We start from the raw sequence: 27476 nt of genomic DNA on the forward strand, positions 1-27476 counted from the left end.
CTAAAGAAATGCAGATTTTAGCCCTCTCTCTTTTTTTTTTTCAACCTCTAGTGGGTCATTTAACTAATTCATATTTCTGTGTCTCTCTCTGATCATGTACTGACATTGGATGCTTGAAAATAAAAAAGCGTAAGCTCTGAGGAGTTTCTAGGCCTTCCGACATGGCCATTTCCAAGATAATATTTAGAGACATTATGAAGCATAATCCTTAACTACCTGAGAGTGATGTCAGACCTGTTCTTTCGGGTTAATGTATGATTTAATCAGCACAAATGGAGCTCCTCAATGTATCTTTCATTGGGATTAAGTTTTTGTTACGTTTTGACATCCATAAAGACTACAAACAAATACAGTGATCTATATGCATAATATGGCGACAGTGACAACTTGAAATTAAGAAGAACACTGGTAATTACATGTAGTGAAACTGGCTAACACAAACCACCTGATAGCATTGCACATTTCACTGATTAATGGCTCTAGTTAAAAAAAACTGCAGACTTAAATCTTACATAGTCCTTAAGATACGGAGAGAAACTACAAAGGAAATTTGTAATGTTTATATTGCAAGTGTGGCACAGCTGGCTGGCAGTTCTGGTGTGATTTATGTATGGCCAAAACACAAAGCAGCCAAAATCAGTACAAAGCCCAGAGCTGTCCACATTGCACACTAAAAGAACCATGAAACTCTTTAAATGTTCTGACTCCGTAACAACTGAAAATTATGTTTTTTTAATCTTAGTGTTTCTTTAGTCCAGTCTTACTTGAAGTATACTCTACCAAATGGGCATCTTTTTCTCTTATTTATGGTACTCTAGAAACAACAGGGAATCCAAATCTTGTATAGATTCACTGCACTTTACCCCTATTTCTATTTATATCAAAATGCATCTTGTGCCTGTAGAATGGTGGTTCCCCAGACCCATGTGAATTCAGCCACTGGTGGTCCTACACAGCCCTTGGCCTTGTAAGCATCCTTGCCCCTGACCTGCTGGACCTTGTTGCAGTCTATCCTGCCTACTTTGGCTAATTGCAGTGTGAATGCTTGTCAGCAGGGTTTCAAGAAAGAGCATCAACTCCTTTTCCTAGATTCATGATTTACATCCAGATAACAACTTCTGGCCACTTTTGACAGGATCAGAGGTGAAGCAGTGACCCAGAGTTGAAAGGTAGCGCATCCTATTACCAGTACGCATCTGACTGCTGCCTTACAGACCTCCCTACACCCTCACTAGAGGAAAGCAGATGCCTTATTAGCTGCCATCCTTGAGTGGCTTTTGTCATCATGTCAACTTTGGAATAACATGGGGGAGACTAAGGAGACAATAACCCAAAATGAGCTGCTAGGCACTTGAAATGGAGTGGGGAAAGGCATCAGTTTTTAGAGAGAACAAAACACAAAAATGCACAAAATGTTTTTGTAGGTTGCAGACAATAAAGGAACAAATCTTGCACCCAGTTATTGCAAAATATTAATGATAGCTAGGATTTAATTATAGTAAAGACAGAGTAAAGAAAGCCAGCAGCAGAAAAATTTATGGCAGCGCTTGGCACCCACCTCTCTTTTCCATTTACAAAATGTATAGTTAGTGTAAAAGCCTATCCAGCAGGTAGCCTACCCTCCCATCACCTAATCTGGTGCTTTAGAAATGTGGGTGCTTACACTGACCTCTCAGTTGGCATCTGAAAGGAAGATTCTTCATAGAATATGGAATTAATTTTCTGGTACCCAGGTAAAACCACTGACCCTTCTCTTCTGTCCATAGAAAGGAAGGCAGTTGTAGCACAGACAGGCAGCAAGCTCATTTCGCCACATGTATTTTGAGCTGAGGAGAGGCAGACTCAGCTCTCAGCCAAGTTCTAGGTTGAAATGAAAATGTATTTAATAGTAAAGTAATAGTCTCCTTACTTTGGGATTAATCATGGAAATTTCTTTATGTTCATCAGCTGTGAATAACTGAGAGGAGTGTCTTGGCTTTATTATTCACAAGATGACAATGACCACTGAGAAGTGTTACCTGAGAAATAAAAACAAGTGACTAAAAATCTGTTAGGCAAAGTACTTCCTACAGAGATCAAAGATTATTATTACTGCTGTCACAGAGATCTCTGGAGGGATCTCATCTCCATGTTACAGAAGTGGCTATGAGTCTGGAAGGACTTGATTAGCTTGGAACAGATATAAAGGTGACGGCCAGGGCAGCCACTCTCTTTTGGGGGAATACATAGAAGAGTAATTAGCTCAGCAAAAGACTGGGAGCTTGTATGATCTCCCTTCATAAGTAATTCAGAAGAGTTAGTAGCAGGAAGGGGGAAAGGGCTATTTAAGCTAAGCTAAAGAGCGCTTTTGGCACAAGAACGAATGGTGTGAGCGGCTGCAGGAATCCCACAGTGCCAGAGACAGAACCGGAGGAAGTGTGAAACGCCATTAACCTTCCTGGCTGTCCTTGGCTGTGTGCTGAGTGAACCGGTGCTGCTGCAGAGGGCTTGCTGGGCTCTGCAAGGAGAACAGGAATTTAATGACAGATCATTGGAAGCAGGAGCTAAATTCTGGGTAGCCAGCATCTTTAGACTGCGGTAATTAGCAGACAAGAAAAGCTAATGTTTGTTTTTCCAATAGGGTGTAACTACTTTGAGATGTTTGGGAGAGTGAAAAGTTTGGGATATTGAAAAGGGTGAAACTCAGCTGGTCTGGTGCTGAAGAACAAGGTTATAAAGCTGAAAGGAGGTGGAAGTCAGCACAGAACCTGCTTCTCTGAGTCTGAACTGGAGAACACTTCATCAACTACCAAGAAATCTTCTTTGACCATCAAGCTGAAGCATGTTTGTGGTGTGGAGCCCTGCCCCTGTCCAAGATGTGATGGTCTGAAACAGTGAAAATGCTACAAGGTGAGCTCAGGCAGTCCAGCCTATGCTCCTTTTGAGTTATTCTCCTCCAGTCTCATTGTCACTGCTCTCAGAAGTGTCCTGGATGATATCTGTAATTACTGAAGTGCCTCCTAGCCATATCACGGAATCATTGGATAGCCTAGGTTTAAAGAGACCACAATGATCATCTATCTAGCTTCCACCCCTGCTATGTGCAGGGTCACCAACTAGCAGACCAGGTTGCCCAGAGCCACATCCAGCCTGGCCTTGAATGCCTCCAGGGATGGGGCATCCACAGCCTCCTTGGGCAACCTGTTCCAGTGCGTCACCACCCTCCTGAGTGAATATGTGTGAACATGCCAACAAATATATCATGTTTTCCAATCTCTCCACCATTACACAAACAATACCTTTCAGGGTTATCCAAAATCACATGCAGTGCACTCTTATCTGCTAAAAGTTCTCAGGCTAAAAGCCTAGAGAATCCCACGGCAGCACAACCTCCATGGTGTGGTGCAAACAGGAGTGTGTTTCCCAGTCTCTCCCCATTCACCCAGCTGGGGCTCGTTCTGCCTTTGTGTCACCATCACAGCTCCTCTCATCCTCCTGCCAGTAACTACAGGCCAGTGAGGGTGGCAGAAGCTCTCATGTCCTGCCACAGAGATGTCCGAGCACAAGTGGGAGAGGGACAGCAGGTGATGAAGGATAAGCCACCCTAGCAAAGGAGCATTATGGGCTGATGGAGAAGCATGAGCCTGATAGGGGTGGGGGAGGAAGGAGTTTGAAGAAAAACTGATTGAGGTAAAAAAGATTTCCTTTTTAAAAGAGAGAGACAGAGGAACATTAAACAGGTAATGACAACGTAAATGGAGGAAAGCTACTGCACAAGTACAGCTGCATAATAATCAGAAGAGGTTATACATGTATTCAGCAGCTATTTGCACTGATCAGCCCAGGGACTTGGATCATGATGGAATCTGAGCATACAACAATAAAAGCCGATTTCCCAGGTGATCAGAGGCACGATCTGAAATGAGCTACTTGCAGCTTTGTGGCCACTTTGTAATGCATAGCCACAGTACTCCAAACAGTGTGTCTGGTAGCTCAAAGGCAAATGTTGCACCTTGTCCTCCTCTGTGCCTTGGGAAACTGAGGAAGCATATTTAAATAGAACAACCATGTGAAAATGATTCTATGATTCTATGGTTTAGTGGGGAAGTATTGGCGGTAGGTGGATGGTTGGGTTGGATGATCTTGGAGGTCTTTTCTAACCTTGGTGATGCTGTGATTCTGTGTTCTATGAAAATCAGTTGGTACAGCTCTCCTTACAGACAAACAACTTCTATTGGGATCAGTGGGAGCAAGTCATGATAGTCTGAATAAAAATCCTTTGCAATAAGTAATAACTCCACTTTCATAGACCTTCTATTTGCTTCAGCTGCTGTGGTAGCTGTTGTTTGTTTTGTGTGTTGTTGTTTGATTGGTTGGTTTTCCAAGTCAGGAAAGCAAGACCTCTGTTAGCTCAGGTCTGGAGAGAAGTTACATTTCTATATTTATTAGTGTTAAAAACTGCATCCTCCTTTTAGTGCAGAAAAAAATGTTTGTAAGCTGTCCTTCAGTAACGCTCCCTTTTGGACTAGGCAGGACCGAGGCTATTTGTAAAGCAAACAAAGAAAATCAACCTTTCAGTGCTTTAACGTAAGAGTAGGCTGCCCAGAAATATATATCTGTATCCTGTCATCTGCACCACCATGCTGCAGTAGAGCCTGGCAAATTTAATTACAACACAGTATTCTGTTTTCTCCCAAAGAGAAGAGAAATGTGTTTGCCTATTGCCCCGGGCTCTCTCATTGTGCAGGGAGCTTGCCTGCACCAGCGCAGGCTGGGCAAGAGCTGTGTAAGCTGCTGGTGAGCTGCCCACAGCCCTGTCTGTGTCCTGGCAGAGCTGCCAACCCTGCTCCTGCCTGCAGTCACAGCGCGGCGGGTGGGCTGCCGGCAGCACCTCTATTAAACGTGTGCCGCTGATGGGGCTTTCCCTGGCGAAGAGAAACTGTGCTGGGCTTCAGACCAGAGTGTCTGAAGCATCAGCAGCCGTATAGAGGCATCAGCCGCTGTTTCTGTCAGCAGTGCAGGTGGAAGGGTGGGAAAGAGCCTGAAGCTGATCCAGAAGAAGGCCTGCATTGATAGTGCTGTTCCTGTCTGTGTGATGTGGGAGCTGTCAGCACGCCAGCAGCTCTGTTCCTTTTGAACATCTTCGAGCAAATGAGACCTCTGATTTCTGTTCCAGTTGAAAAGCTTCCACTGATTTCTCTTGCTTCCACCTGAAAAAAACAACAAAACGTGATTTAAATCAGAACCCTCAGGCAGCTGATTTTCCAGATGTGTTACTGATTGCCAGGGCCGTGGTTCATCCACAGAAACAGCAGTGGAATGTCACCACTCAACAGTGCACTTGACCTCAAAGCAGATCTCTGCTTCAGACAACAGAGCTCACTGAAATGATGTAACTTCCTAGCAAACAGTCAATCTCAGTGCCTACCCATAGCCCTAGAAGGAGCGCAGCTAAACCAGCTATGGGAGCAACTGGATTCCCACAGCAGTTCTTCCCATAGGCAGTGGGCACTGACTGGAGGAACTCTTCAGCGGCCTCACACTTTCTAGATGTTCCCCAGAGCTGAGGAATCCTTGCAGGATGACTTAAACACAACTAATGGCGGCTTTGCAGAGCGCCACAACCAGTATGGAGGATCTGCTCCGTGCTCTACACTGAACCTCAGCCCACAGCATTTCCAAGCACTTTGTGCTGTGTGGGACTACGTCTCAATCACAGAATGAGGCTCAGAATATTTCTAGATAGTACAACTATGATTCAAAGAATATTAAACTTCATTATTAGTTTGAAAAACAAGCCTTAATCTCATTAGGAGAATGAGACAGCTGGAGCTGGTGGCCACTGTTTAACTTCCAGCTTACAAAAAGCTGCTGGTTGCTGCTGAGAGTCGCTGTGCTTCACACAGAAATGACTGTTGAAAATCAAAATAGCAAATTACTTTCCCATGCAGAAGTAATAAGTGCATTTCATGATAGGCAGAAAAGCCTGTTAGGACATTTCTGTGTCTGGGAATTTGCAGGCTAAGGAATTACCAGAGACATAAAATGCATGGACTTACAAAGGATAAGAAATTGCAGTTACTTTTGCAGTTAATAATGCAGTCTGGTGGGCCTGGCCATTTTACTGGAACCTTTTTTTTTCAAACTGGGATAGATTTTTTATGGGTTAAAGTCACTATTTCTGCTCCACTTTTCTCGGTTGTCCTGGCGAGTATATGCTTTTCCAGCATGAGAAATCTGAATTTAGATGGTCCTGAGGCAGTGCAGCTACCTCCATTCCTATCCTGAGTTTCAGTACAGCAGAGGCTGTGTGAGATAGCTGGCATGTACCAAACCCTGCTTCATGCCCTAAAGCATCCCTTTGCCTTATACAGGAAAAGGCTGATCACACAAAAACTCATCCCTTGGCCAAGAAGGCTGCACAAAGCAGGACATGAGCACAGGCCAGGGGCAGCACCAAGCAGCCTGCTGCAGACAGAATGGAACTGGTATAAATGCATGTAGGGTTATATGTGTGTGCTCGTTACACCTGCTGGGCTTTAAGGCTCTGTCTGCTCTCAGGAGCAATTTACCAGGCAGGGTGTCATCTTATGGGGTGACAGGCTGGATTCTGATCATCCCTGATGCACACACACATGATCTCAAGGGTGGTCCCTGGTTCTTTTGGCAACAACAGAGAACACATGGAGGCTACAACTCACCTTTTTTTTACCGTCTCCAGTGGATGTTCCTCCGTAGTCCTATTGTACAGAGAAGAACAACGATCGGTCCATTTATTTTAGTGCCCTAGGACTCTAAGACTTTCTGTGAGCAGAGCCCAGATGGATCCCTCTAGCCCCATGGGATTTATGACATCAGGCTCCTGCCTTGCCAGTGAACCTACAGCCCGCCCTTTAAAGTCAATGGGACAACTTATGATTTCACAACTGTGGACACACAAATGCATTTGCAGAATCACGGTCTTCTCCCCCCGACCTTTCTCCCACCTCCCTGGATTTCTGGAAGTGTTTTCTACCAAGGAAACCATTGATCAAACGGGCAGCTCAAATTTATCAAGTACTGGTTGGATCCACTGTGACTGGAGACAAAGGTCTTTCATATCATTTAAATTGGGAATTTTACATCGAATTCAATATGTCTGTGGTCTCTGAAGGCAAATATTTTCATTGAGTTTTATTCTAAAGTATAAATAGGCTTTGATTGTACTTGTTTTATTAATTTGTAGCCTTGTATTTTCTGTGTGTAGACAGGATTTCTAAGTAAAGCTAACTTATCAAGATCAGATTCTGGCGGTGATTGTGCTGCTGGTTACTTTCCTACTTACAGCATGTAGCCTTGTTTCACTTCTCTCCTCAAAGTGACTGAGACCCTTTGATACTGAAATAGTAATTACTCCATCATCTGTTGTTCACTTATTAATGAAGCTAGATCTCTTCAGGCATATTTTTGTCTTTCTGGTTGATGCCTTGCAGTTCATTCAGTAATTTGTTTGTTCTTTTTTTCCAGCCTTTTTTTTGCAGACTAAATTTTTAATCTCAGTGCTGATGAATATAAATCCAATTTTTTTGAAAGTAAAGGAAGAGATTTTGTAGCTCTTTGATATTTAGAGCTACTAAACTCAAGAGACTGGAGAATGCTTATTTGTTAACTAGACTGTAAATGCTCATTGTATTATAGAGTTTTACTTGATTTGCTGAATACATACCCAAGGCAAAAGAAAGGGTTCAGAGCTACAGAATGGGCAGTCACATCCTGGAAAATAGCAGAATGGAAGAAGATGTGAGGATCCCAGGAAATAAGCAACTCAGCAGGAAATCCTGGTGCCCTGTCGAAGCACATGGTGCGTGAACTGGCAGCTTGCGAGGAGAAAGGATTTTTCTGCTAAATGGGGCACTGGAATATTGCGCGCCATTGCTGCTGCTGCTGCTGTAAATCAGATAACATGGGAAACAAACAGAAAAAGTCCAGAACTGAAAAGAGCAAATATGGGGCCTTGACAAACCTTTCAAAGCCTGAGTGTCTATAGCTTTATCAAAGAGAAAATTGAGAAGTAACCTGATCACACTGAGGTGTGCCCTCACAAAAAGGAAAAGAAATCCAAAATCTTTTTAATAGACCTGAACTTAAGACAAGAAAGTAGAATTAGGAGTGAGGCTGACTGTTCTTGGCTGTGTACTCTGGTCTCAAACTCTAGTTTCATTTGAGCCCCAGCTAACGGAAGAGCCAAGAACTATGAAGTTATCTTCACTTTGATGATTTTGTATTGAGAGTTAATATTCCCCAGGTGGAGATGAAATCATGGCAACAGTTTATGGGTGGACATTTATTGCTTTTGGTTTATTGCTGGTAGGAGTTCCCACCTACACTACAATCAAGCACACAGAAGCTACAGCATAGTAAGATACCGCTTGCAGAAAACACTGTTGCTTTCAGGTTCCTGCAAAAAAAGTCTACTCTGCTAAGAGAAGACCTACAGAAGAGTATTTCTGTGCTTATTTTCTAATTATAAGGAAAACAAGCTTGTTGTGGAGCCATACTTAATGGGCTGCCACTTGTGATATTTTCTTTTTTCTTAATAAGAATTATGTGCAATGCACAGTCAGTGACTTTGCTATTGAGCCAAGTGATTTTCCTAGGCTTCACAAGCACAAGTGGGTCAGATGCACTGCAAAATAATTACTACCTATCCTTTTCTCAGAGTTTAAGCCAATACTGGAAATTCAAAAGCAGCATAAAAATTCTCACTGCCCTTACACTTGTAGTTTAAAACTTTGCAGATATGTCAGTAATGGATCCTGTTGAAAAATTCATTTAATGATCCCCTTGAATCTTGGGGCTTGGGGTACACGTCAGTTGGCAATTGGGCTGGGACAGGCATTATGAAGGGAGATTTTCTCTGAACTATCAATGTACAAATACCAGAAAAAAAGTAGGGCTCATACTTATGCATTGCACTGTGCATCAAAGTAGTCTGACAATCCTACAGCACAGAAGTCAGGTCAGGCCCCTCTTAATCATAGAATTACAGAATCACTCAGGTTGGAAAAGAACTTAAGATCATGTCCAACCATGACCAAACCATACTACCCTAACTAACAACTCGCCACTAAATCATGTCCCTGAGCACCACATCCAAACAGTTTTTAAACACATCCAGGGATGGTGACTCTACCACCTCCCTAAGGAACCTATTCCAGAGCTCTATGTGCAGCTTTGATCAGCATGGCGTGAAGCAGGGACTCAGTACGGAGAGAGAGTGCCAGTGTGAAACATCTGGGTGAGGCCAGGTTAACAAGGAAAAAGTTCCTGTGAATGCCTTGAATGTGTACCCACAGCTAGATGGGGAAAGCGGATTTTATGATTAGGTCCTTATTTTTGTTTGAATGGGTCAGGAATACTGGAAGCCTGTCAGTCATGTTTGTATCTGTCTCTTACAGTTTCAAAATGTTCACCTGAATTGCATTCAGAACTTCTGAGACTTGGGTTCTTTCTCAGAGCTTTGTTTCATCTTTGCTTTCCTATTCACACGGAACTTCGGGTGCCAGGCTCTAGAGTGGACCGCGTAGTTGTAAGCACTTCTAAATCAGGTATGAAAATTATGGCTAAAAAATAAGTTGAGGACCAGAATGCTCAGGATTTTCATCACAGTTCTGATGGATTAGTAGAAGAAAAGACTTGGAGAAGGTTGCTTTAGTAACCAATGCTTTAGTACTTCAACAACCCTAACTTCCCCCCCTGTAAAATGAGCATTTATCTTCCTCTCGGGCTGCTCAACAAATCAAGTAGTTTAGGCCTTTGAGAAGCTGACAGAGGCACTGGCAAAGCATGTTATAGTTTGCTGCTAGCATTGCTGTGTTTTTTTTCCTCTCCATTTCACAGAACAAGAACCACTTCAGTTACATCAATACACCAGTCACCCAGTACAAATTAACTCCAAAAAGATTTGAATAATTCAGTGCCATTTGCTGCGTGGACAAACTGTGAATGGAGCAGGTCCGATCCATAAACAGCTTTGACTGCCCCTTCTCTCTCTGCCTTACAGAGCTGCCACGTTGAGTTACATTTGCTGCACTTCATGAGGAGAAGAGAAAGCAGCTGCGAGGCTGAACTTTGATGGCCAGTGATACTGCTTTAACTTGGCTCAGCCAGATGTCATTTTCAGCAGGTTGCTTTCTTCTGTTGCATGCAGTTTGCTGCACATTAGCAGCGCAGGCAGCCCAGAGCCCACTGTCCAATCATGCCCGCAGAGAAACAGAGCAGGCCCTCAGGCCACATCACTGTTGGGCTAGGTGGTGGTTCTCACAGGACAATGCCTCCTCAACCCAGTGGGGCATGGCCCAGACCAACTCTTCTACATGTCATGTCTACATCCTTTGCAAGCTCCTGACACTTAAAATAGCAAATACGAGCTTCTGAGATGGAAAAAACATAAAGGAGTGAGCACCTAACAAACATGACGCTCATTATGTGTTCCATCTCCCTGCCTCCTCCATATGAACAGCCACACACATAAAGGAAGGGAGAAAGCTAGAAAAACACACCAAAAAGCCACCAGGACCATTAAAACCATCCACACTCAGACTTCTTATGCTTGCACATGCCAACCATTCACATGCAAAGACATACTTGGAGGAAGGAGTCTATGAAACAAGCTCCTGAAAAGCATTTGTGATGCCTATTTCTCATGCAGTGAGTGCTTTTAGTTTTATAAGTGTATCTAGTTAAGACCACTTCATTTGTGCCATGCTCTCTTAACAGCCAGCGCAGAAATAAATATACAGATCATGACAGAGGCTGGTTATATGTTACAATACAAGTCATTTCTCACACTAGAATTTTATCAGCTTTGGGAGGTGGGGGGCTGTGACATTACACTATAACTCTTTCCTTTTTAATTCTCAGTCTCCATGCTGTAGAGCATTCTAACATATGAAGGTAGCGTCTACTGTACTCCATGTCTTAGTCTTTTACAAATAGCATTTCTTTTTTTCAAATGTGAAATGCATGCGAATAGGAAGACCTCATTGCTGAGCCAGGGTCACTGAGTAGTTGCAAAGTTGAATAATTAAAGTTCACTTTGCTCATTGCTGCAGATAAAACAGATGTAACTTTGTGCTGAAAATAAGCGATATTCTCATCATTAAAGTAGACTTCATGGAAAGTGTTTTGCATTATTTGTGTCACTTCCGAGGAGTGCTCAAATTACTGAACCACAGATTTTCAATATCCAGCTTGTGTTATGATTGTACACGACAAAACCAATTTGAGGTGCTAAGAAGCAGCACTGCCTCTTTGCAGCACCTCAGTGTGGAGTGCTTCCCATCCAATTGGGTTTCCTTGCTACAGAGCAGGCTCCATGCAGCCAGTAATAAGCATTTGGCTGAGTGAGCAGGAGGGATCCTCTAATGATTCACTATTTCAAACTCATGGTAATATCAAGAAAAATAGTGAAATCTTTAAGTTTGTCTCTCCTGAATTACCATCAGAACAGTGTTTAATCTTAAGCACTGTTACCTTGGTGTATCTGGAAGGAAGTAACTCTGCAGAAATAGAAGGCTGATAAAAACTCTGCTGAATGAGTGTGAATGAATGATCCATTCAGGGTGCTCAGGACACAGAGTGCCAAGACTCAAGAGCGGTGGGCTCTGTAGGCAGAGGAAAGGAAATCCCTGTCTGACACACCAATGAGTTGCCCCTTTGCTATCCACAGCACAATCTGATTTTGGTAAGAAATGGTAAACAAACGTCATAAAAAGCAAAATGTCTTCTATAAAAGGTCTTTTTCTTCATAGGTTATGTTCTTTACAAGGAAGAACACGTTCTGCGCTGGATGCTCTCCAAGCATGCCACGTTGCTCTTGAAGTATGATATCCAAAACCAGGCAGAATGCTCCAGCTGTGGTTTGATCAATGATGGGTGGAAAAAGGATTTCCCATGTGCCTTGCAATTGATATTTCTGTCTATCTCCCACTCTAATAAGATGGAAGGAGAGTGTTGGCAACAGCACAGTTGAGGTTTGTGTTTAACTATTCGCCTCAGATCCATGTGGAAAAGGCTCCTCAGCACTTGTCTTCATACTCTGTTGGAAGTGAGAAAAAAAATGGATATTATCTATCCTTATAGTATCCCAGCTAGTATTTTTAAAGCCATTTTCTCTGGATCTTTTAACTTCTAATTTAACCCATGTGTACACTTGCACTTTGTTCCACCTCAAGCCACCCCAGATTTTAAGCTCACTTTCAAGGCCCAAATCAGAGACAAAATGGATCGACGTTAAAGCAGCCAGGATATCTCCAGTGCTCCATCACAGCTAAACAGGCTCTTTCAATATCCGCTGAAGTGAGGTGTCTTGACATTTTCCACAAAGAATCAGTAGAAGTCAATATTCATTAACTTGCGGTTCCCTCCATTACTATAGTAGACTTTTATTTGTGTACTTCCTAGGAACTGGCATCAGAGTGGTCAGTCTACAGCTACCACAACCATCTATTTTTCCCATATTTATGTGGGAATTATCTCATTTTGACATGTCCAGGACTTTATCCATCTGCAGTAATACCACATCATTCTAACACGGATTTAGTCAGTTTAAGTGTTCCAGGCCCAGCTAGATATTTAGAAGTATGTAACATAGGTTCAGACTACTTAAATGCCTTCTTACTCTGAGAACTGTGCATGAACAGAAAGCTGATTTTTACACAGCATTCTGAAACAGTTATGCAAGAACTGTACCCTAGTCATAAAGTTGTATATAACTTTCTGAAAATACAGCATGTGCCTACAAAGGACACAAAATACTGGTAGCACTGTATGCTTCCATATTTTAGGTGCATCTAGCAAGTTAGTAGTAAGTGAAGGGCACAACATAAGATTGGCATCTGAAAGAAGTTAAGAGCTCAACAGTATTCTTAAGTTTTGATCAGACCATCCCTGCAAGTATCAGCCTTCAGATTGAGCTGAACACTGTTCTGAAAGCAGAAATCTTGTTGTTTACTGCCAGGTCTATAGCATATTGATGAGAGCAAATAGAATTCTTTTTATCCCCCAGCTTGTCCTCCCACCATACTCATTGATCTAACAGCTGTGTTATCACTCATATTTCTTGTTTCCTACAATGACTGTTGTCTGTAGGAGTTCCACCAGTTCAGCCCCTTATTCTAGTCATGACAGAAGTAAGTCTGGGGATGTTAACAGGAGTCACAGATAACATCAGAACTCAGTTTTAAACTTGTAATCACTGAAAAGCTCTGCTTTAACGGTTTAATAGGGTAAAGAGATAAGATCAGCACGCGTCCCCATAGACCATTCCCGCACTCCTGTTACATGGCTGCCCAGCATCCCTCCCTTCATGTGACGCTCTGTTTCTGGTGGAAGCCCGATGGAGCAGCTGCAGGATGCTCCAGATCCAGGGACCAGGCAGAGCAAGACGCGAGTATTAAGCAGTGCCATCTAGTGTAGTGCGGGGACTCCTTCACTGGGAAGGAAGCTGCCTCCAGGCGTTGTTTATCCCTTAACGGGGCGAGAAGGACGGTGCTAAACCCACAGGCACCCCAGAAGGGCTTTAACAATAAATGAGAGCGAGAGATGCCAGAGTGGCTTTGTGCCTTCAGAATTCTGCCTGATCTGTACCCTGGATACCCAGATAGCCCTCTTTTTATTTTTGGATCTTTGCCTGAGCCACAAAGAGGGTGGGGGAGGACATCTGCATAAGCCTCTCCCTAGATTGGAGCATCCCTACTGCAGGATTAAATGCCCCATTTCAGCAGTGTGATGACAGATGGCAAGAACTTGGTTGGAGGGAGCTACCGAACCAATTTCTGAGCAGCACCTGGTGCAAGGCTTTAAGGCAGGCTCCACTAAGATGGAAGCCCTTGGTAGTATAGACTTTCACTAGTGAAGCAGAAGAACCATTATAGAAGGGGTTAACATGCTCTCTGGTAGCTTTGCGTATCACCCATCCTATTCAGAGCTCTATGCTGCATAGAAATAGCATCAAGTGCAGCTAAGAGACAGTGAACAAAAAAAGTCAAATATCCCTCATAGGTCAGTAACAATTTCTGCAATGGAACAACTTTTGTGAAAGCAGAGTGTGTTCCTCTCAGCCAGAACTGGGTGTCAGCAGCATTTCCTGTGGCTGTTCTAAAAGGACTGCACCAAACAGAACCACAGCCAGGTGAGGCAAGTAACCAGGGCTTACCCCCTGACCACCTTCAGCTCACCCAGCTCTTCACAACTAAACCCTGCCCACTCCATGACCCAGTCCCCTTAACCCCACCCCAGAGGGGGCTCCTCCCTTAAGTAAGCTGCTTGTTAGTCTTATCTCATCAACTGGGAGACAGCTGATTAGTTACAGGTAGGAGCTAAGCCCATCTCCTTAAAGCCCCATCTCACACATGACCAGATGAGTATGTATATATATAATTTGTTAGAAATCTTAGGGAGAATGCTAGTCTTCCTAAGCACATACATAGACAATTACAGGTTACTAAGAAACCAGATAAAACTTTGTGACCTGTGTTATACGGAACAACGGATTAGCCCAGAAATTGGCTTCTGCCTTCTTTAAATCAATGAATTCATTTGGATTGAGCAGCATGAGAAGTGCTTCTGAGTTGTAAAACGACATGCCCTAATAGAGGTGGGTATTACTGTCACAAAGAAACTGTCTCCTTAAAGGAAATTATTTCTTTGAAAATGCTTATTTATAGATACAGACAAATTAAGCCCTTCTCAGTTTGGGTTTCTAAGGTAATCGCCTCTGAAGACAAATATAGCTGGGAGTCTGTCATTGTTTATAAAACAAATGTTTGGAAGTGTACTGAAAAGTAAAGAACCATCAGCAGCGTGTGACGCTTGGGCCAAGGGAAAGGGAAGCTGAAGCATGTGATGGCCCCATGCAACTCATTGCTGCCCGGGCAAAGCGACAGTCTGCAGCACACATTTATGCTCTGCTCTGCTCCATTTTTTGGTCACTTTGCAGATTTGCCTGATCTCCGGGTTGGGAAACTTGCTGTTACCATTTGGGTAGTGGAGCAGCAGCCACCTGCAGTGGTTTCCCAGCAGTGCTGGCTTTTCCTACTAGCCCTGCACATCCCCACCTCCTTGCTCAGCCTTGCAGCCGCAGGAGAGGAACACGCCTTGCGGCCCCCAGCGCCGGGCTAATTACCCCCGGCTCTCACTGAGGCTCGCATCAATAATACAAAGCCCCGGAACACAGCAGCCTGGCATTATGCTGCCCGCTCATTAAACATTCCTTTCTCTGCAGCTAGATCTCAGAAGGGATCATGGAGATACTCTGGGCAATATATCATCTATTTGGAAATCTGGAAAAGATATCACATGTTATTCTATTATGGATCCTCTATCACGCACCTCCCAGTGACGATACAGGGTCAGCTGTCCTGCTGTGAACCCTGCATGGCCAAGAGCTGGTGCTGTGAGCAGGCAAGATCTGGGGTTCAAACTTCATTGGGATGGCCACAAGAAGGACATCCAACTCCTTCGAGTACACAGGTGGGTCTGGCCCTGTCTATGGCCTTGAGGTTCATGCCAGATATAGTTCTGTTTTTTATGTTTTCTTACTGTGTAATTTCAAAATGCTTTTTCATAGCCTGTGTGAAGCAGCCAGGAACTCCCCTGAGGAATCTAAGAAGACAAGGAGCAAATTTACCCACATTTGCTAGTGGCCATCCATTTCCCAAACAGGCGCTGGAGTGGAGGTGAAGGTCTCAGAACAGACAAACTGCTTACACCCAGAACATCTCCCATGGGGTGATGACATGCCTAAAGTGCAGGTTTGTCTGATAACAGTGATTCCTGTTAGAAACTGGAGCAAGCTACTCATGGAAGGGGAGGGGGGGGGAGGGGGAAGGGAGAGGGGAGGGGTTGTTGATTGCAGAATTCCCACATTGAAAAATATGTCTAAAAGTTCTTTGTGAAATGTTTTCACCCTGGTGGACAAAAAACTTAACATGAGCCGGAGTTGTGCTCTTGCAGCTTGGAAAGCAAATGGTATCCTGGGCTCCATCAGAAGAGGGGTGGCCAGTAGGGACAGGGAGGTGATCGTCCCTCTCTTCTCTTGTGAGGTCCCATCTGGAGTACTGTGGCCAGGTCTGGAGCTCCCAATACAGAAAAGGTGTGGAGCTGTTGGAGAGGGTCCAGAAGGGGGCCACAAAGATGATCAGAGGGCTGGAACACATCCCCTACAAAGTCAGGCTGAGGGAGCTAGAGAAATAATGTACCAGTCCAAAGCAAGTCTATCCAGGAAGTCACAGTCAAAGGCAGCAGCTGCCCCAATAGCATGCTACCCAGGAATCACTTCATCCCCACCTTATTTGAAGTAGGAGAGGTTCTGAATGCTTTTTTATTCTTCCAATGTTGCTGTTACCTGTTAAATTGCACCACAGATAGCAGCAATTTCCCCTCCTTCTCCTTCATCCCCCCCCAAAATCTCTAATGCTTTCCCATGCATTGCCACTTACTGCTCATTTTGCCACATGCACAGAGCCGGCTCACTAATCTCTGCTGTTAATGCACAGAAGCATTAGTCAGACCTCTCAGCATCTGAATCACCCTTACCCTGTGCTCAGTGCGTCTCATTCAGGTGTTCAACACGCTCAGCCAAGAGTAGCTCTGGATTACTGTCATTTTGTAAATGAACGATTGTTTTGGTCTTCAGAAAGGAAGGTGAGAGAGGGGAATATTTTTGTTTTGTTGCAGTGTTGCTGCCACCCGATTTCATGCAGGATTGTGATACTCAGTATATAAATTCTTTTCTTTCACTTCTTTCTTCATTACAGCTGAAGATTTTTTGTCTTTTTATAAATATCTCCCTTATACTTTGATATGAACTTAAGAAAAATGATTATGAGTTCATCTTCCTTCAGAAATAGATGGCACATGATTAGAGTAGATAGAATTTATGTAGATGTGTGTGTATGTTCTTATATAAATCATAGAATCACAGAATCATAAAGGTTGGAAAAGACCACTAAGGTCGTGTAGACCAACTATCAGCCCATCCCCACTGTGCCCACTGACCACATCCCTCAGTGCCACATCCACACAGTTAGTGAACATCTCCAGGGGTGGTGACTCCAACACATCCCTGGGCAGCGTGTGCCACTGCCTGACCAAATAAGCATGTACCATCTTTTTCTGAATGAAAATCAAAGCATAATTATTTGATTACAGATAAAAAAAAAATCACTTGATCACCCTCAGCAAGTTTGCAGATGACAGCAAGCTGAGTGGTGCAGTTGACATGCTTTAGGGAAGGAATGCTATCCAGAGTGACCTGGACAGGCTTGAGAGGTGGGGACATGCCCATCTCATGAAGTTCAACATGGCCAAGTGTAAGGTCATGCACCTGGGTTGGGCAATCCCAAGCACAGATACAGGTTGAGCAGAGAAATGTCTTGAGAGCAACGCTGAGGAGAAGGATTTGGGGCTGTCAGTTGATGAAAGTCTCAGTGTGAGCCAGCAATGCGCACTTGCAGCCCAGAAGGCAAACTGTATCCTGGTTTGCATCAAGACAAGTGTGATCAGCAGGTCGAGGGAGGTGATTCTGCCCCTCTACTTTGCGCTGGTGAGATCCCACCTGAGTGCTGCATCCAGTTCTGGGGCCCCCAGCACAAAAAGGACATGGAGCTGTTGGAGCTGGCTGAGGAGGACCACAAAGATGATTGGAAGGCTGGAGCACCTCTCCTATGAGGACAGGTTGACAGAGCTGGGAGTTCTTCAGCCTGGAGAAGAGAAGGCTCCATGCGGACCTCAATGGCGGCCTTCCAGTTCCTGGAGAGGGCTTACAGAAAAGCTGAGGAGGGACTTTTTGTTAATGGCAGGTAGCAACAAGATAGGGGAAACAGTTTTAAACTGCAAAAGGGCAGATTTAGACTAGATATTAGGAAGAAATTCTTTACTGTGAGGGTGGTGATAACACTGGAGCAGGTTGCCCAGAGAGGCTGTGGATGCCCCATCTCTGTAAACACTCAAGGCCAGGCTGGATGGGGCTTTGAGCAACCCGGTCTGGAGGGAGGTGTCCCTGCCTACAGCAGGGGTTTGGAACTGGATGATTTTAGAGGTCCCGTCCAACCCAAACCATTCTATGATTCCATAATTCTGCGATCATAGATTTAAAAATAAAAAAAATAAAAAAAAATAAGGGGATATCTTTGGTGAAGATAGTAACTGGGATGAGTCGTTCAGTTGGTGGGTTCTTTAAATTATTTTTTTTACCGCTATTCTACAGCATTTGAAATTCAGACAAAATGTGAAAGGTGAGGACTATTTTTATAAAGAAAATTGGTTATTTCATTCTATTAAAAAACAAAAACAAAACAAAACAGCAAGAATATCTATCTATATATATTTTTTTCTACCTTCGCTTTAAAGTGCATATTTTACTGTGGACAGTCATTACTTTTGTTTTACTTCTTGGCTCAGGTGTGTTGTGCCGTATGTAAAATCAGCTCTGCCAACAACTCTGTGTGCAGGAAGAGCCTTTTAGCCATGACAGTTCAAAGACATGAGAGGTAAAGTTTGTGGGAAAAAGTAATTCACCTCCTTGATTAGAGCAACTGCTTTATTCATTTTTTCCAGCTGTAATAAAATACTTCCTCCGCTACCTTGACTATTTTATATAGGTATGTGTATTATAATGGCTTTATAAGAGTTAAGCATAACTGCCTGCAGCTACACTTTTAAGTGTTGCAGTTCTCTGCCTCGTTGGTCTCCATGACTTACCACCAGGATGCTGAAAGGGTTCTTTTCCTTGTGGGCTGTAATTTTCTAGGTCAAGTAGTGTTTGCAGTGAGCACCGTATTGCTCAGAGACAGATGGGCTCCTGGATTTTGGGCAGCACTTCTCAGTGCAATTGCTGGGAAGGCCTGGGACATGTCTTGAGATGGAAGATTCACTGCCTCCAGTTTGTAGTAGATTTGTGCTTCCTATTTCATGCAGCTAGGTGTAAGCTGATCGGGAATACAGAAGTCCTGGTAAAGCAGGTACAGTGATGCCTTATTTCACATTTAGTTTTGCATGACAAAATCCATAATGAGCTACTAACTGAACTCCTAGATGTTTTTGTTGTGGCCAATGCTGTGTCTTTTTACTCATCTAGTGGCATTCACCAGAATCCAAGTCAAGGCAGCTGGTGTCTTTAGCGCTACTGAGACCTTATCCTTTACACTGGATTTGGCGTGCAAGTCACAGAAGAGCCTGGAAAAATCCAGGGTTCAAACTCCATTGAGATGGCCACGAGAAGGGCATCTGGCTCCTCTTGTATGCCCACAGCAAACTGCACGCCAGTTCCTCAGGCAGTGCAGGGACTATGGGGGTAATGCTGTGCTCTGTGCTGGAGGTATGCAGGCTAAATGGTGGCTAGGTGTTCCCCAAGCTTTGATTCCATCTGCCAGGCAAAATATCCTGCATAGACAATAAACATGTCGTTTACGCTATAGTCTTTTACTGTACATTTCTCAAACAAATGTAAATAAAGGGAAAAATGTTTGAATCCTATTTACTAGTTGAGTATAAGACACTGGCAGCTACACTTCAGCTACCTGGTGCAAATATATGGATCATAAAGCAGGAAAGACTATTTGTGATCATCAATTTTTTCCCCCTGTATTAGAGAGGTTATGGGATTTTCTTGGATTAACTCCTGTATGAACTGGGGCATTTCTCTGAGAAAATAAATCAATCTCAACTTCAGCATGTCTAGCGATGAGGAATCCATTACAATCCTCACTAAGTTGTTCTAATAATTAATTACCTTCTATGTTAAAATGCATCTTGTTTCAGATTTCACTGGTTCTTGTCAGACTGTTTTCCACTTGAGCGAAGTGACATACATTATCAAATTCCTAGTCCTCCATTTCCACAGGAGAGGGAAATGTGTGAGTTATAACCAGCTCTCCCCTTAACCTTGTCTTTGTTAAGTGAAATAGATTGATTGAGTCAATTCTTCTACAACTGAGTTGTTTCTTCGCATGCATCTGCTTTTCTTTTTGGGGGGATAACACCTACCACAGCCAGGACATGCAGCAACGTTGGAGAAATACAGACAGAAGTGTATCTGGAAAGGCTTTTTTTCCCTATTGTTATTCTCTAGGATGTGTTTCAAGCTCACTTTCTGAAGTGAGAGATAAGGGATGTTCTAGGATGGGATCTGTGCTTTGAGATGGTTTGGAGAGCAAAAAAGAAGTGATATACTTTGTCTTCAGCACACCACAGTTATTTCCTGCAGATTGTCTATAAGCTTGCTCTTCATTTCCTAGGGATCTTGCTTCTACGGGTGGATTTACTGTATTCATTCTCAGAGGCCTATAGCAAGCACTGTACTAAGGGACCACCTCTTACATGAATCCAGATTCATTGATAAAAATGATAAAAGTGAAAAACTGGGCCAGACAACATGAACTAACTACATGACGGACAAATGTTGGGTTCGGAATATGTTCTTTTTGTGTTTCCTCTAGTTGGTAAACAAATGAAATGAAATAGTGAGCATCCGACAGTAAGTTTTGTTCTGTTGGTGTCAAAGACAACGACGGAGTGAGTGGTCAAAGAGCTGGGAATCTCACAGGTTGGGAGGAAAAGGCCAAAATGGCATTTTCCTTCCCAACAGGGAATGGGAATACCATGACAGTACTTGATCTTTTGGAAAGAGTAAATGTATTTTTTCCCTTTTATTTTTTATTTCCTCCCTTCCACCCTGAGAAGCACTAAAGCATTACAATGGCTTTCTAAGCTCTCCCATCTATGGCCACACTCATTTCTAAATCCCTGATCTCTGGCAAAGTGGTAAAGTTTTGCTTCTGAAGTTTAGCACATAAAATGATGAGTAAAATTCCCCCACTGAATCATCATTTCTCTAGCATGTAGTATCTGTATAACAAGTTGGCCAGAATTTCAACACTGCATATGGCTTTTTCACACATGAACACATTTTTTATTGCATATTTGTTTGAAAGGGGATATCAATTTCAGAAAACAAAGTACACCTCTGGTCTGAAAAATGGCTGTGTGAAGTACAAAGAGCTCCAATTTTACTTTTGTCCATAAAAAACATTATGCAAACTTCAATACGAAAAGTGTGAAAATACACAGAGCTTAACACCTTAAAGTTCAGTATGTGTTCAATAGGGTGTGGACTTTGCTAAGGCAGCGTTGTTCTCTACAGGCTGGTGGCAATAAATACAAATATTCACGTGATCCTTCAAATTTCAGCCATACTGCTGTCATTATTGAGTTTTTCCACTAGGCAGTTTCCAGTTGTCAAGACTTGAAGCATCCAGTGAGCTCCTATTCTCTCAGATGGTCTCTCCTTTGGGGAGAGGGAAATCAAACTAATAAGAGAGAACATCCAGGTTCAGGTGAATCACTTGGTCTTTGGCACTTGGGAAACTTGTCTCAGATCATCGTCTAAGAGATACGGCATCAGGATCACTTTTGTTAAAACCACTTTTGCATTTCTTGCATATGAGAGGGTGGTATATTAGTAAGTGGTTGCAGACAGCAAGTGGAAAAATCTCATTGCTTAAAATGTCTTTCCTGAAACAACACATGGTTGCAGCTTGTGCTCCTTCTCTCTCTGCTTCTCTTTCCTCCCTCAGGGAGGGGCTGCATCAAAGGGGTCCATGGACAGAGAGGTCATGGTGATGCCTGGCTCCACCATGCCTAAAACCCCACTGTTGGATGACTTTGATTTTGGCCTTTGCTCTACATGCTATGAATATGGGATTCAGTCAACACACCGGCACGGAGGCCTAAATATACCTGCTTCTTATAAAGAATATCCTTTGAGGTCTTGATATAGATTCTGGCAGATTTGCAGAGATGGTTCACCAAGGAGTGGTGCAGGGCTCAGAAGTTGTTTAATTCCTGAGTGCTGATGTCTTTCACACACAGTGCCTCCCCTGCAGTTGGTTGGAAATCAAAGCCACAGCCATTTCCCTGTTGTTGCAAACTTCTGCAGATTTTAGTCTCTTGCTGCAGGGTTCCAGTTTGATGCAGAGGGTTGGGAGAGTCATTAAGTGGTTGGGAAGAATGAAGAAGGATTTTTGTAGCCAGCCTTTGTCTAAATGTTACACTAAATAGAGCCTGTGAGGAGGTGTCCTCCAGAACTGTGCTCCTGAGCTGAGAGATGGTGCAGGACACAATAACACCTGCAGCTCCCCATTCTGGGCATCTTCCACAAATATCACCACAAAATCTTCTCTCTCCTTAGATTTGCGGCAGTGTCCTTCTCCAAGTGGGTGACAAGGACTTCTCTTGGTCAGAGGTCCTCTGGAATGGCCCAGGGAGCAGCAGCAACACCACGGAGCCTTTACTGCAGTTCCTCTACAACCAGTGTTACATGGGGAGTGCTAGCCACATGTGTGTGGGCTGTGCCTCAGGCTGTAGTACAAGAATACAATGCAATCACTGAGGAGATTGAGGATGACGTGGCAGGAGGAAGTTAAAGTATCTGAGCTTTGGTAGCAGTCACACTTATACAGCAATCCAGGGCTACTCGGTGTATCCATACCTCTATTATTGATGCTATTTACCACCAGAAAACCTTTTGTGCTTTTGTTGGAATTCTCTGTTCCAGGTTCTTCTTTTCCCTGAGTAACTGTGAGCAGAAGCAAGGTTCATTGGTGCAATGGCCTCTAACAGCTGTTTTGGTCAGCATAGATATGTTGGAGCATGCACACAACAGCAGGCAAACCAACAGGCAAAACAGCAGCAGCAGCAGCTGGGACAGCCCTCCAACCCAAATCAAAACACAACAAAAAACAACTTTTCTTTCCATAAATTGAGATCTGCACCCCACTTTAATGTTTAATTCCCCAGTTATTGTGAGAATACCTCACAGCAGAGGGTTGGAACTAACGATCCTCAAGGTCTCTTCCAACCTAATCCATTCCACTCTTCTATTTAATTAATTGCATTGGTTGTTTTTCCTTTTTAAAAATACAAAATAATGATCTTTTGTTGCTATTATTCAGATTGGAGTTATATTCAATTAACAGTACTTGGTATTTTAACAGGAGCAAGGAGATTAATGTAAGAAGCGTGCAGTAGATAAACGGAGACAAGTCACGTGGGGGTAGTCACAACTTACCCTCTTCTGTTGCTGAAAGTTTAATTTAACAGCATTTGCTCGGTGTATCAACGATAGTTTTATTCAGGGCATTAAAATGGCACAAGCATGTTACTTTGTCAAGAGACGCTTGTAAGGTTTGGTTCTGAAAGGCCGCTTCTTTACAACCATTTGATGACCCTACATGCAGAGCACAAAATGAGCGTTGTGTTTTCATGTGAAGAGCACGGGTAGCTTGTGTTAGAACCACAGCAGCACAAATTTGGGAAGTACTTTGTGCAGATTTCATCCGTGAAGAAACATCGTTCGGGTGAAGGAGCTGAAAACCACAAAGCAGTGAAGGGAGAAGTGACTCTCGTTCCTCCTGCTTTGGTCTCCAGCTGATGGTCTCCCTGTGGGAGAACCCTGCGCTGCTCACACTGTCATCCATTTCAGAAGCAGAAGTGCAATTTGGGTGATGTTTTATACCGGGGAGGGATTAGAGATGTGTTCAGTCAAATATTTTGGATGGAGTAATTCTCTTTGCTTTTCCTTCCTCCGCAGTTTCCTCCCACTATAGGAGAAATGTGCCAGCTGGGCAACCATGTGTATCGTGCCTGAACAGCCACTGTGCAACCTGAGCAGGAACTTTTGGACCAAATTCCCATTATCACATCTTCTTCCACAGCAATAAAGCCAAGAACACTAAGAGAGGTGCATTTTCAGCACCTTCCTATTGGTCTAGGCTTGGTTTTGCCATCATACTGGGTGATATTGAAGGAGCTGATTTACATCAGTGTTGCTTTAGCTGAGTAAGGTACATCAGCTGCGGAAGGAAGAGAAAATCCTGTGCAACAGAAAAAAGTTCTCAATTCTGTGAGCACACCTTCCCCTTCAGGATGAAAGCAAGCAAAGCTGAACATGGGGCATCATAACATTGAAGAATGTTTGAGTCCCATGTAGAAAACTCAACACATTGATTCTTGCAAGGATGCCTACTGCTGCCCGTGTTTTCATCCTCTGAAGGGAGTGGAGCCTTCTGTGGTGGGAACCATAATTGCTTCCAACCCAATGAGCTGTGAGGAATAGGAAGCAGGAACTTTTATACAAAGGCCCCGTTTTCATGCTAATATTCATACTAATAAAGCAGAGGGTAAAAGAAATACGTGAAGTTATGATTTGCAGAACCACTGTTTAAAGCAAAGCGTCTTTGTAGAATGAAGTCAAGTCTGAATTTTTTGAGCAGCAATAAAGGGGGTTTGTATGTTTCCCGTTACAGACCCCAAATGTCTCTAAATGAGGCTGTTAAAATGTAAATATGGAATCTATCTCAAGATTGTTGTCATCAGCATCATCAGCACATCAGCTCTATATGAAAAGATGCCAACCAGAATTACGACATCATTCTTTGGTATCTTAAAAGAATACGGGGACATACATTCTTGCACCCAAAGAATCAGCAAGCTGGTGTGCTCCTGTAGAACCACAGAATCACAAAGGTTGGAAAAGACCACTAATATCACCTATTCCATCCACCAGCCCATCCCCACCATGCCCACTGACCACGTCCCTCAGTGCCAAATCAGCACATTTCTTGAATACCTCCTGACACAGTGACTCCCCCACCTCTCTGGGCAGCCTGTGCCACTTTCTGAGAAGAAGCTTTTCCTAATATCCAACCTGAACCTCCCCTGGAGCAACTTTGGACCATACCTTATATTACCTTCTAACCTACCTCCAAGCCATTTGGTCCACCTCCTCTTAATTTTTCCAAACTCAGGAATCACGGAATGGTTTGGAAGAGATGTTAAAGCCCACCCTGCCATGTGCAGGGCTGCCTCCCACCAGCTCAGCTGCCCAGGGCCCCATCCATCCTGGCCTTGAGCACCTCCAGGGATGGGGCATCACAGCTTCTCCAGGCAGCTGTGCCAGCGCCTCACTGCCATCATGGTAAAGAATTGCTGCCTAACATCTAACCTGAATCTACTATCCTTTCATTTAAAGCCATTACCCCTTGTCCTGTTGCTAACTGCACACGTAAAATGTCGGTCTCCCTCCTGTTTATGAGCTTCCATTAAGGAGCCGTAGGCCACAGTGAGGTCTCCCTGGAGCCTTTTCTTGCAGCTGAGCAAGCCCGGCTCCCTCAGCCTTTCCTCACGGGAGATGTGCCCCAGCCTCTGAAATAACCGAATAACCGAACAAAACCTAATGAGAAAAAATAGAAATAAAAATAGAGGCAGACATCAGAATTGGGAGCCATGCAGAATTAGTAGGAAACGTCTATATACAACAACAATGCTTTAATACTTTGGGCTCGGCTTCACCGTAGCCGACAGCTCAGACACCAGGAGGCACCCCCTTGCTTGCAGTTTTCACACATCAATACCACCACGTGTCCGCCCCTCTCCTTTCCCATCTTCTCAGCAGCCGATGCCTCGCATCCGTATCATAAACACGCACAGCCTGCCATGGGGGAGCACTTCCTTTGTTACCGCTACGGAGCCACCCCGCTCCGGGCCGGCGGCGCTGAGCATCCCGGCTTACGGCGGCCACCGGGGCTCAGGATGCGCAGCGCCGCCGGCCCGGAGCGCCGCGCCCGGGGTTGGGCTCCGCCGCTCCACCCGCTCAGCTCCCGGTAGCGGCCGCGCTCCGCCGCCATCCCGGCACGGGACAGCGCCTCCCGTCCCCGCTCCGCCGTCGCCGTCGCCACAGAAACTTTTGTCCCGGCGTCCAATCAGCGAGCGGGGGGGATGGGGGGATAGAGGGGGGGGTTGAGCGGAGCCCGGTGAGGAGCGGAGCCGCGGAGCGGAGCGGAGCCCGGCGCTGGATGGAGGAGGCGGAGAAATGCGGGAGGAAGAGGAGGGAGGGGGGGTGGGGGGGTCCTGCTTGGAACGGCGTGAGATGAAGCGGTGGCAAAAGGAGTAGGAAAAATCACTGCTTTTCATTATTATTATTATTATTATCAGCATCGTTTTCATCATTTCTTCTTCATCCCTTACAAAAGAAAAAAGGAAAAAAAAAAGGGGGGGGGGGGGGGGGGGAGGGGGGTTTTGCTCAGCATCCGCACGCAAACTTACTTGCACGCCTGGCAGCCGGATCAGCCCGAAGGGTCCCCCAAAGGCTCCCCCGCACCCGAGGAGTCCTGCGTGCGAGCATCACCCCGGCACAGCGCCCGAGAGCCGCCTCCTTCCCTCGCAGCCCTCCTGGGACCGAGCTTGCTCTCCTCCAGTCCAGCGGCCGAGCCCATCTCCCATCTCCTACATCTTTTCGCTTCCCCCCCCCCCCCCCCCCCCCCCTCCTCCATCTGCTGGGAGTGAATCAATGGATGAAAAACCTTAAAAGGGCATCACCAAATTCAGTGGGACGGAATACGAAGAAGTGAAATGCTTACGGAGCATTACATTTTTTTTAAAAAAATATATAATTATGATTTTTTTTTTCTTTAACAAAAATTTGTACTAAACCCTCGGATCGGATGTATTAAGCTTAGAAAATAGCAGGTAAGAACTTTCTTTCCTTCCAGCACCTCCGTGCCCGGAGCGGGGACAGCAGCGCGCCCAGCCCTGGAATAAAGGGGAACGAGGAGAGCGGTTTGCCCTTCAGTGCTCCCTCCCTCCTGCGCTGCTCGGGAGGCACAGCCCGGACGGACACAGCCCGCCACAGCCTGCAGGAAGGAGCAGGAGGGAGGGCTCGCTTCTTTTTTTTTCTCTCCTTCTTCTTTCCATTTTTCCCCTTCACCTGCGCTATCCAGGATGAACGCGGGCGCAGCGCGGGGCCGAGCGGAGATTTGCTAAGGATGGGATTTTAATTCTTTCTCTCCGGCCGAAGCTCCCTCTCCGCCGCCGCCGCCGCCGCAGCCGCCGGGATATCCTGCCTCGCTCCGCCGCTGCGCAGCGCGGAGCCCTCCACCCGCCCCGCTTCCCACCGCGCAGAGCCCCCCCCGCCCAGCCCCCGGCCGGCCCCCGCCCCCCCGCCCGGAGCGGCACCACCACAACAAAAAAACCCCGCCGGGGGCCGCCTGCCTGCGCCGGGGCTGTGCCGGCGCCCCATGAGCGCCGGGCGAACAGGTGCCGAGTGACCCGGGCGGCCCCGGCCCGGCTCGGCCCGGCCCGGCTCGGCTCGGGGGTGCCGCGTGCGAGCGGTGCCGGGGGACGATGGAGAGCGGCGACCGGGACATGTACCGGCAGTTCCAGGACTGGTGCCTCCGGACTTACGGGGACTCGGGCAAAACCAAGACGGTGACCCGTAAAAAATACGAGCGGATCGTCCAGCTGCTGAACGGCTCCGAGTCGAGCTCCACGGATAACGCCAAATTCAAATTCTGGGTCAAATCTAAAGGCTTCCAGCTCGGCGACTCGGACGAGGTCAGTGGTGGTGCTGGAGGAGGGAAGCAAGTGCTGTACGTGCCAGTCAAAACCACGGTTAGTAG

The 27476-nt window shown here is 45.0% G+C and overlaps 1 protein-coding gene and 1 long non-coding RNA gene across 8 annotated transcripts in view; one reads left to right on the forward strand and one right to left on the reverse strand.

The window, feature by feature from the left end:
• Positions 1-1459: 1459 nt before the first annotated feature.
• LOC107310153 (uncharacterized) lies at positions 1460-26353 on the reverse strand. 4 transcript variants are annotated; one of them, XR_014942548.1, is made up of 3 exons: positions 7685-8934; positions 6681-6719; positions 1460-5189 (listed from the first exon to the last, which is right to left on the reverse strand). It is a non-coding gene; the product is annotated as an uncharacterized LOC107310153 (long non-coding RNA). The 4 variants fall into 4 exon arrangements; XR_014942549.1 differs by lacking the exons at positions 6681-6719; positions 7685-8934 and adding an exon at positions 26125-26250 and having other exon boundaries at positions 3665-5189; XR_004306215.2 differs by lacking the exons at positions 1460-5189; positions 6681-6719; positions 7685-8934 and adding exons at positions 9665-12058; positions 26125-26353.
• Positions 25950-27476, forward strand: part of NOL4 (nucleolar protein 4) — a 180076-nt gene continuing 178549 nt past the window's right edge. For 2 of the 4 annotated variants that reach the window (XM_015855553.3, XM_085537456.1), the window contains exon 1: positions 26516-27468. In XM_015855553.3, the coding sequence (XP_015711039.1) occupies positions 27202-27468 (267 nt within the window). In that variant the 5' untranslated portion in view covers positions 26516-27201. Of the gene's footprint in view, positions 27469-27476 lie in introns of all 4 variants that reach the window. The other 2 variants (XM_015855552.3, XM_032442699.2) reach the window with 2 other exon arrangements.

The sequence above is a fragment of the Coturnix japonica genome, chromosome 2 (genome assembly GCF_054131305.1).
Source record: "Coturnix japonica strain WE chromosome 2, WE-NBRP24, whole genome shotgun sequence".
NCBI classification, from domain to species: Eukaryota; Metazoa; Chordata; class Aves; order Galliformes; family Phasianidae; genus Coturnix; species Coturnix japonica.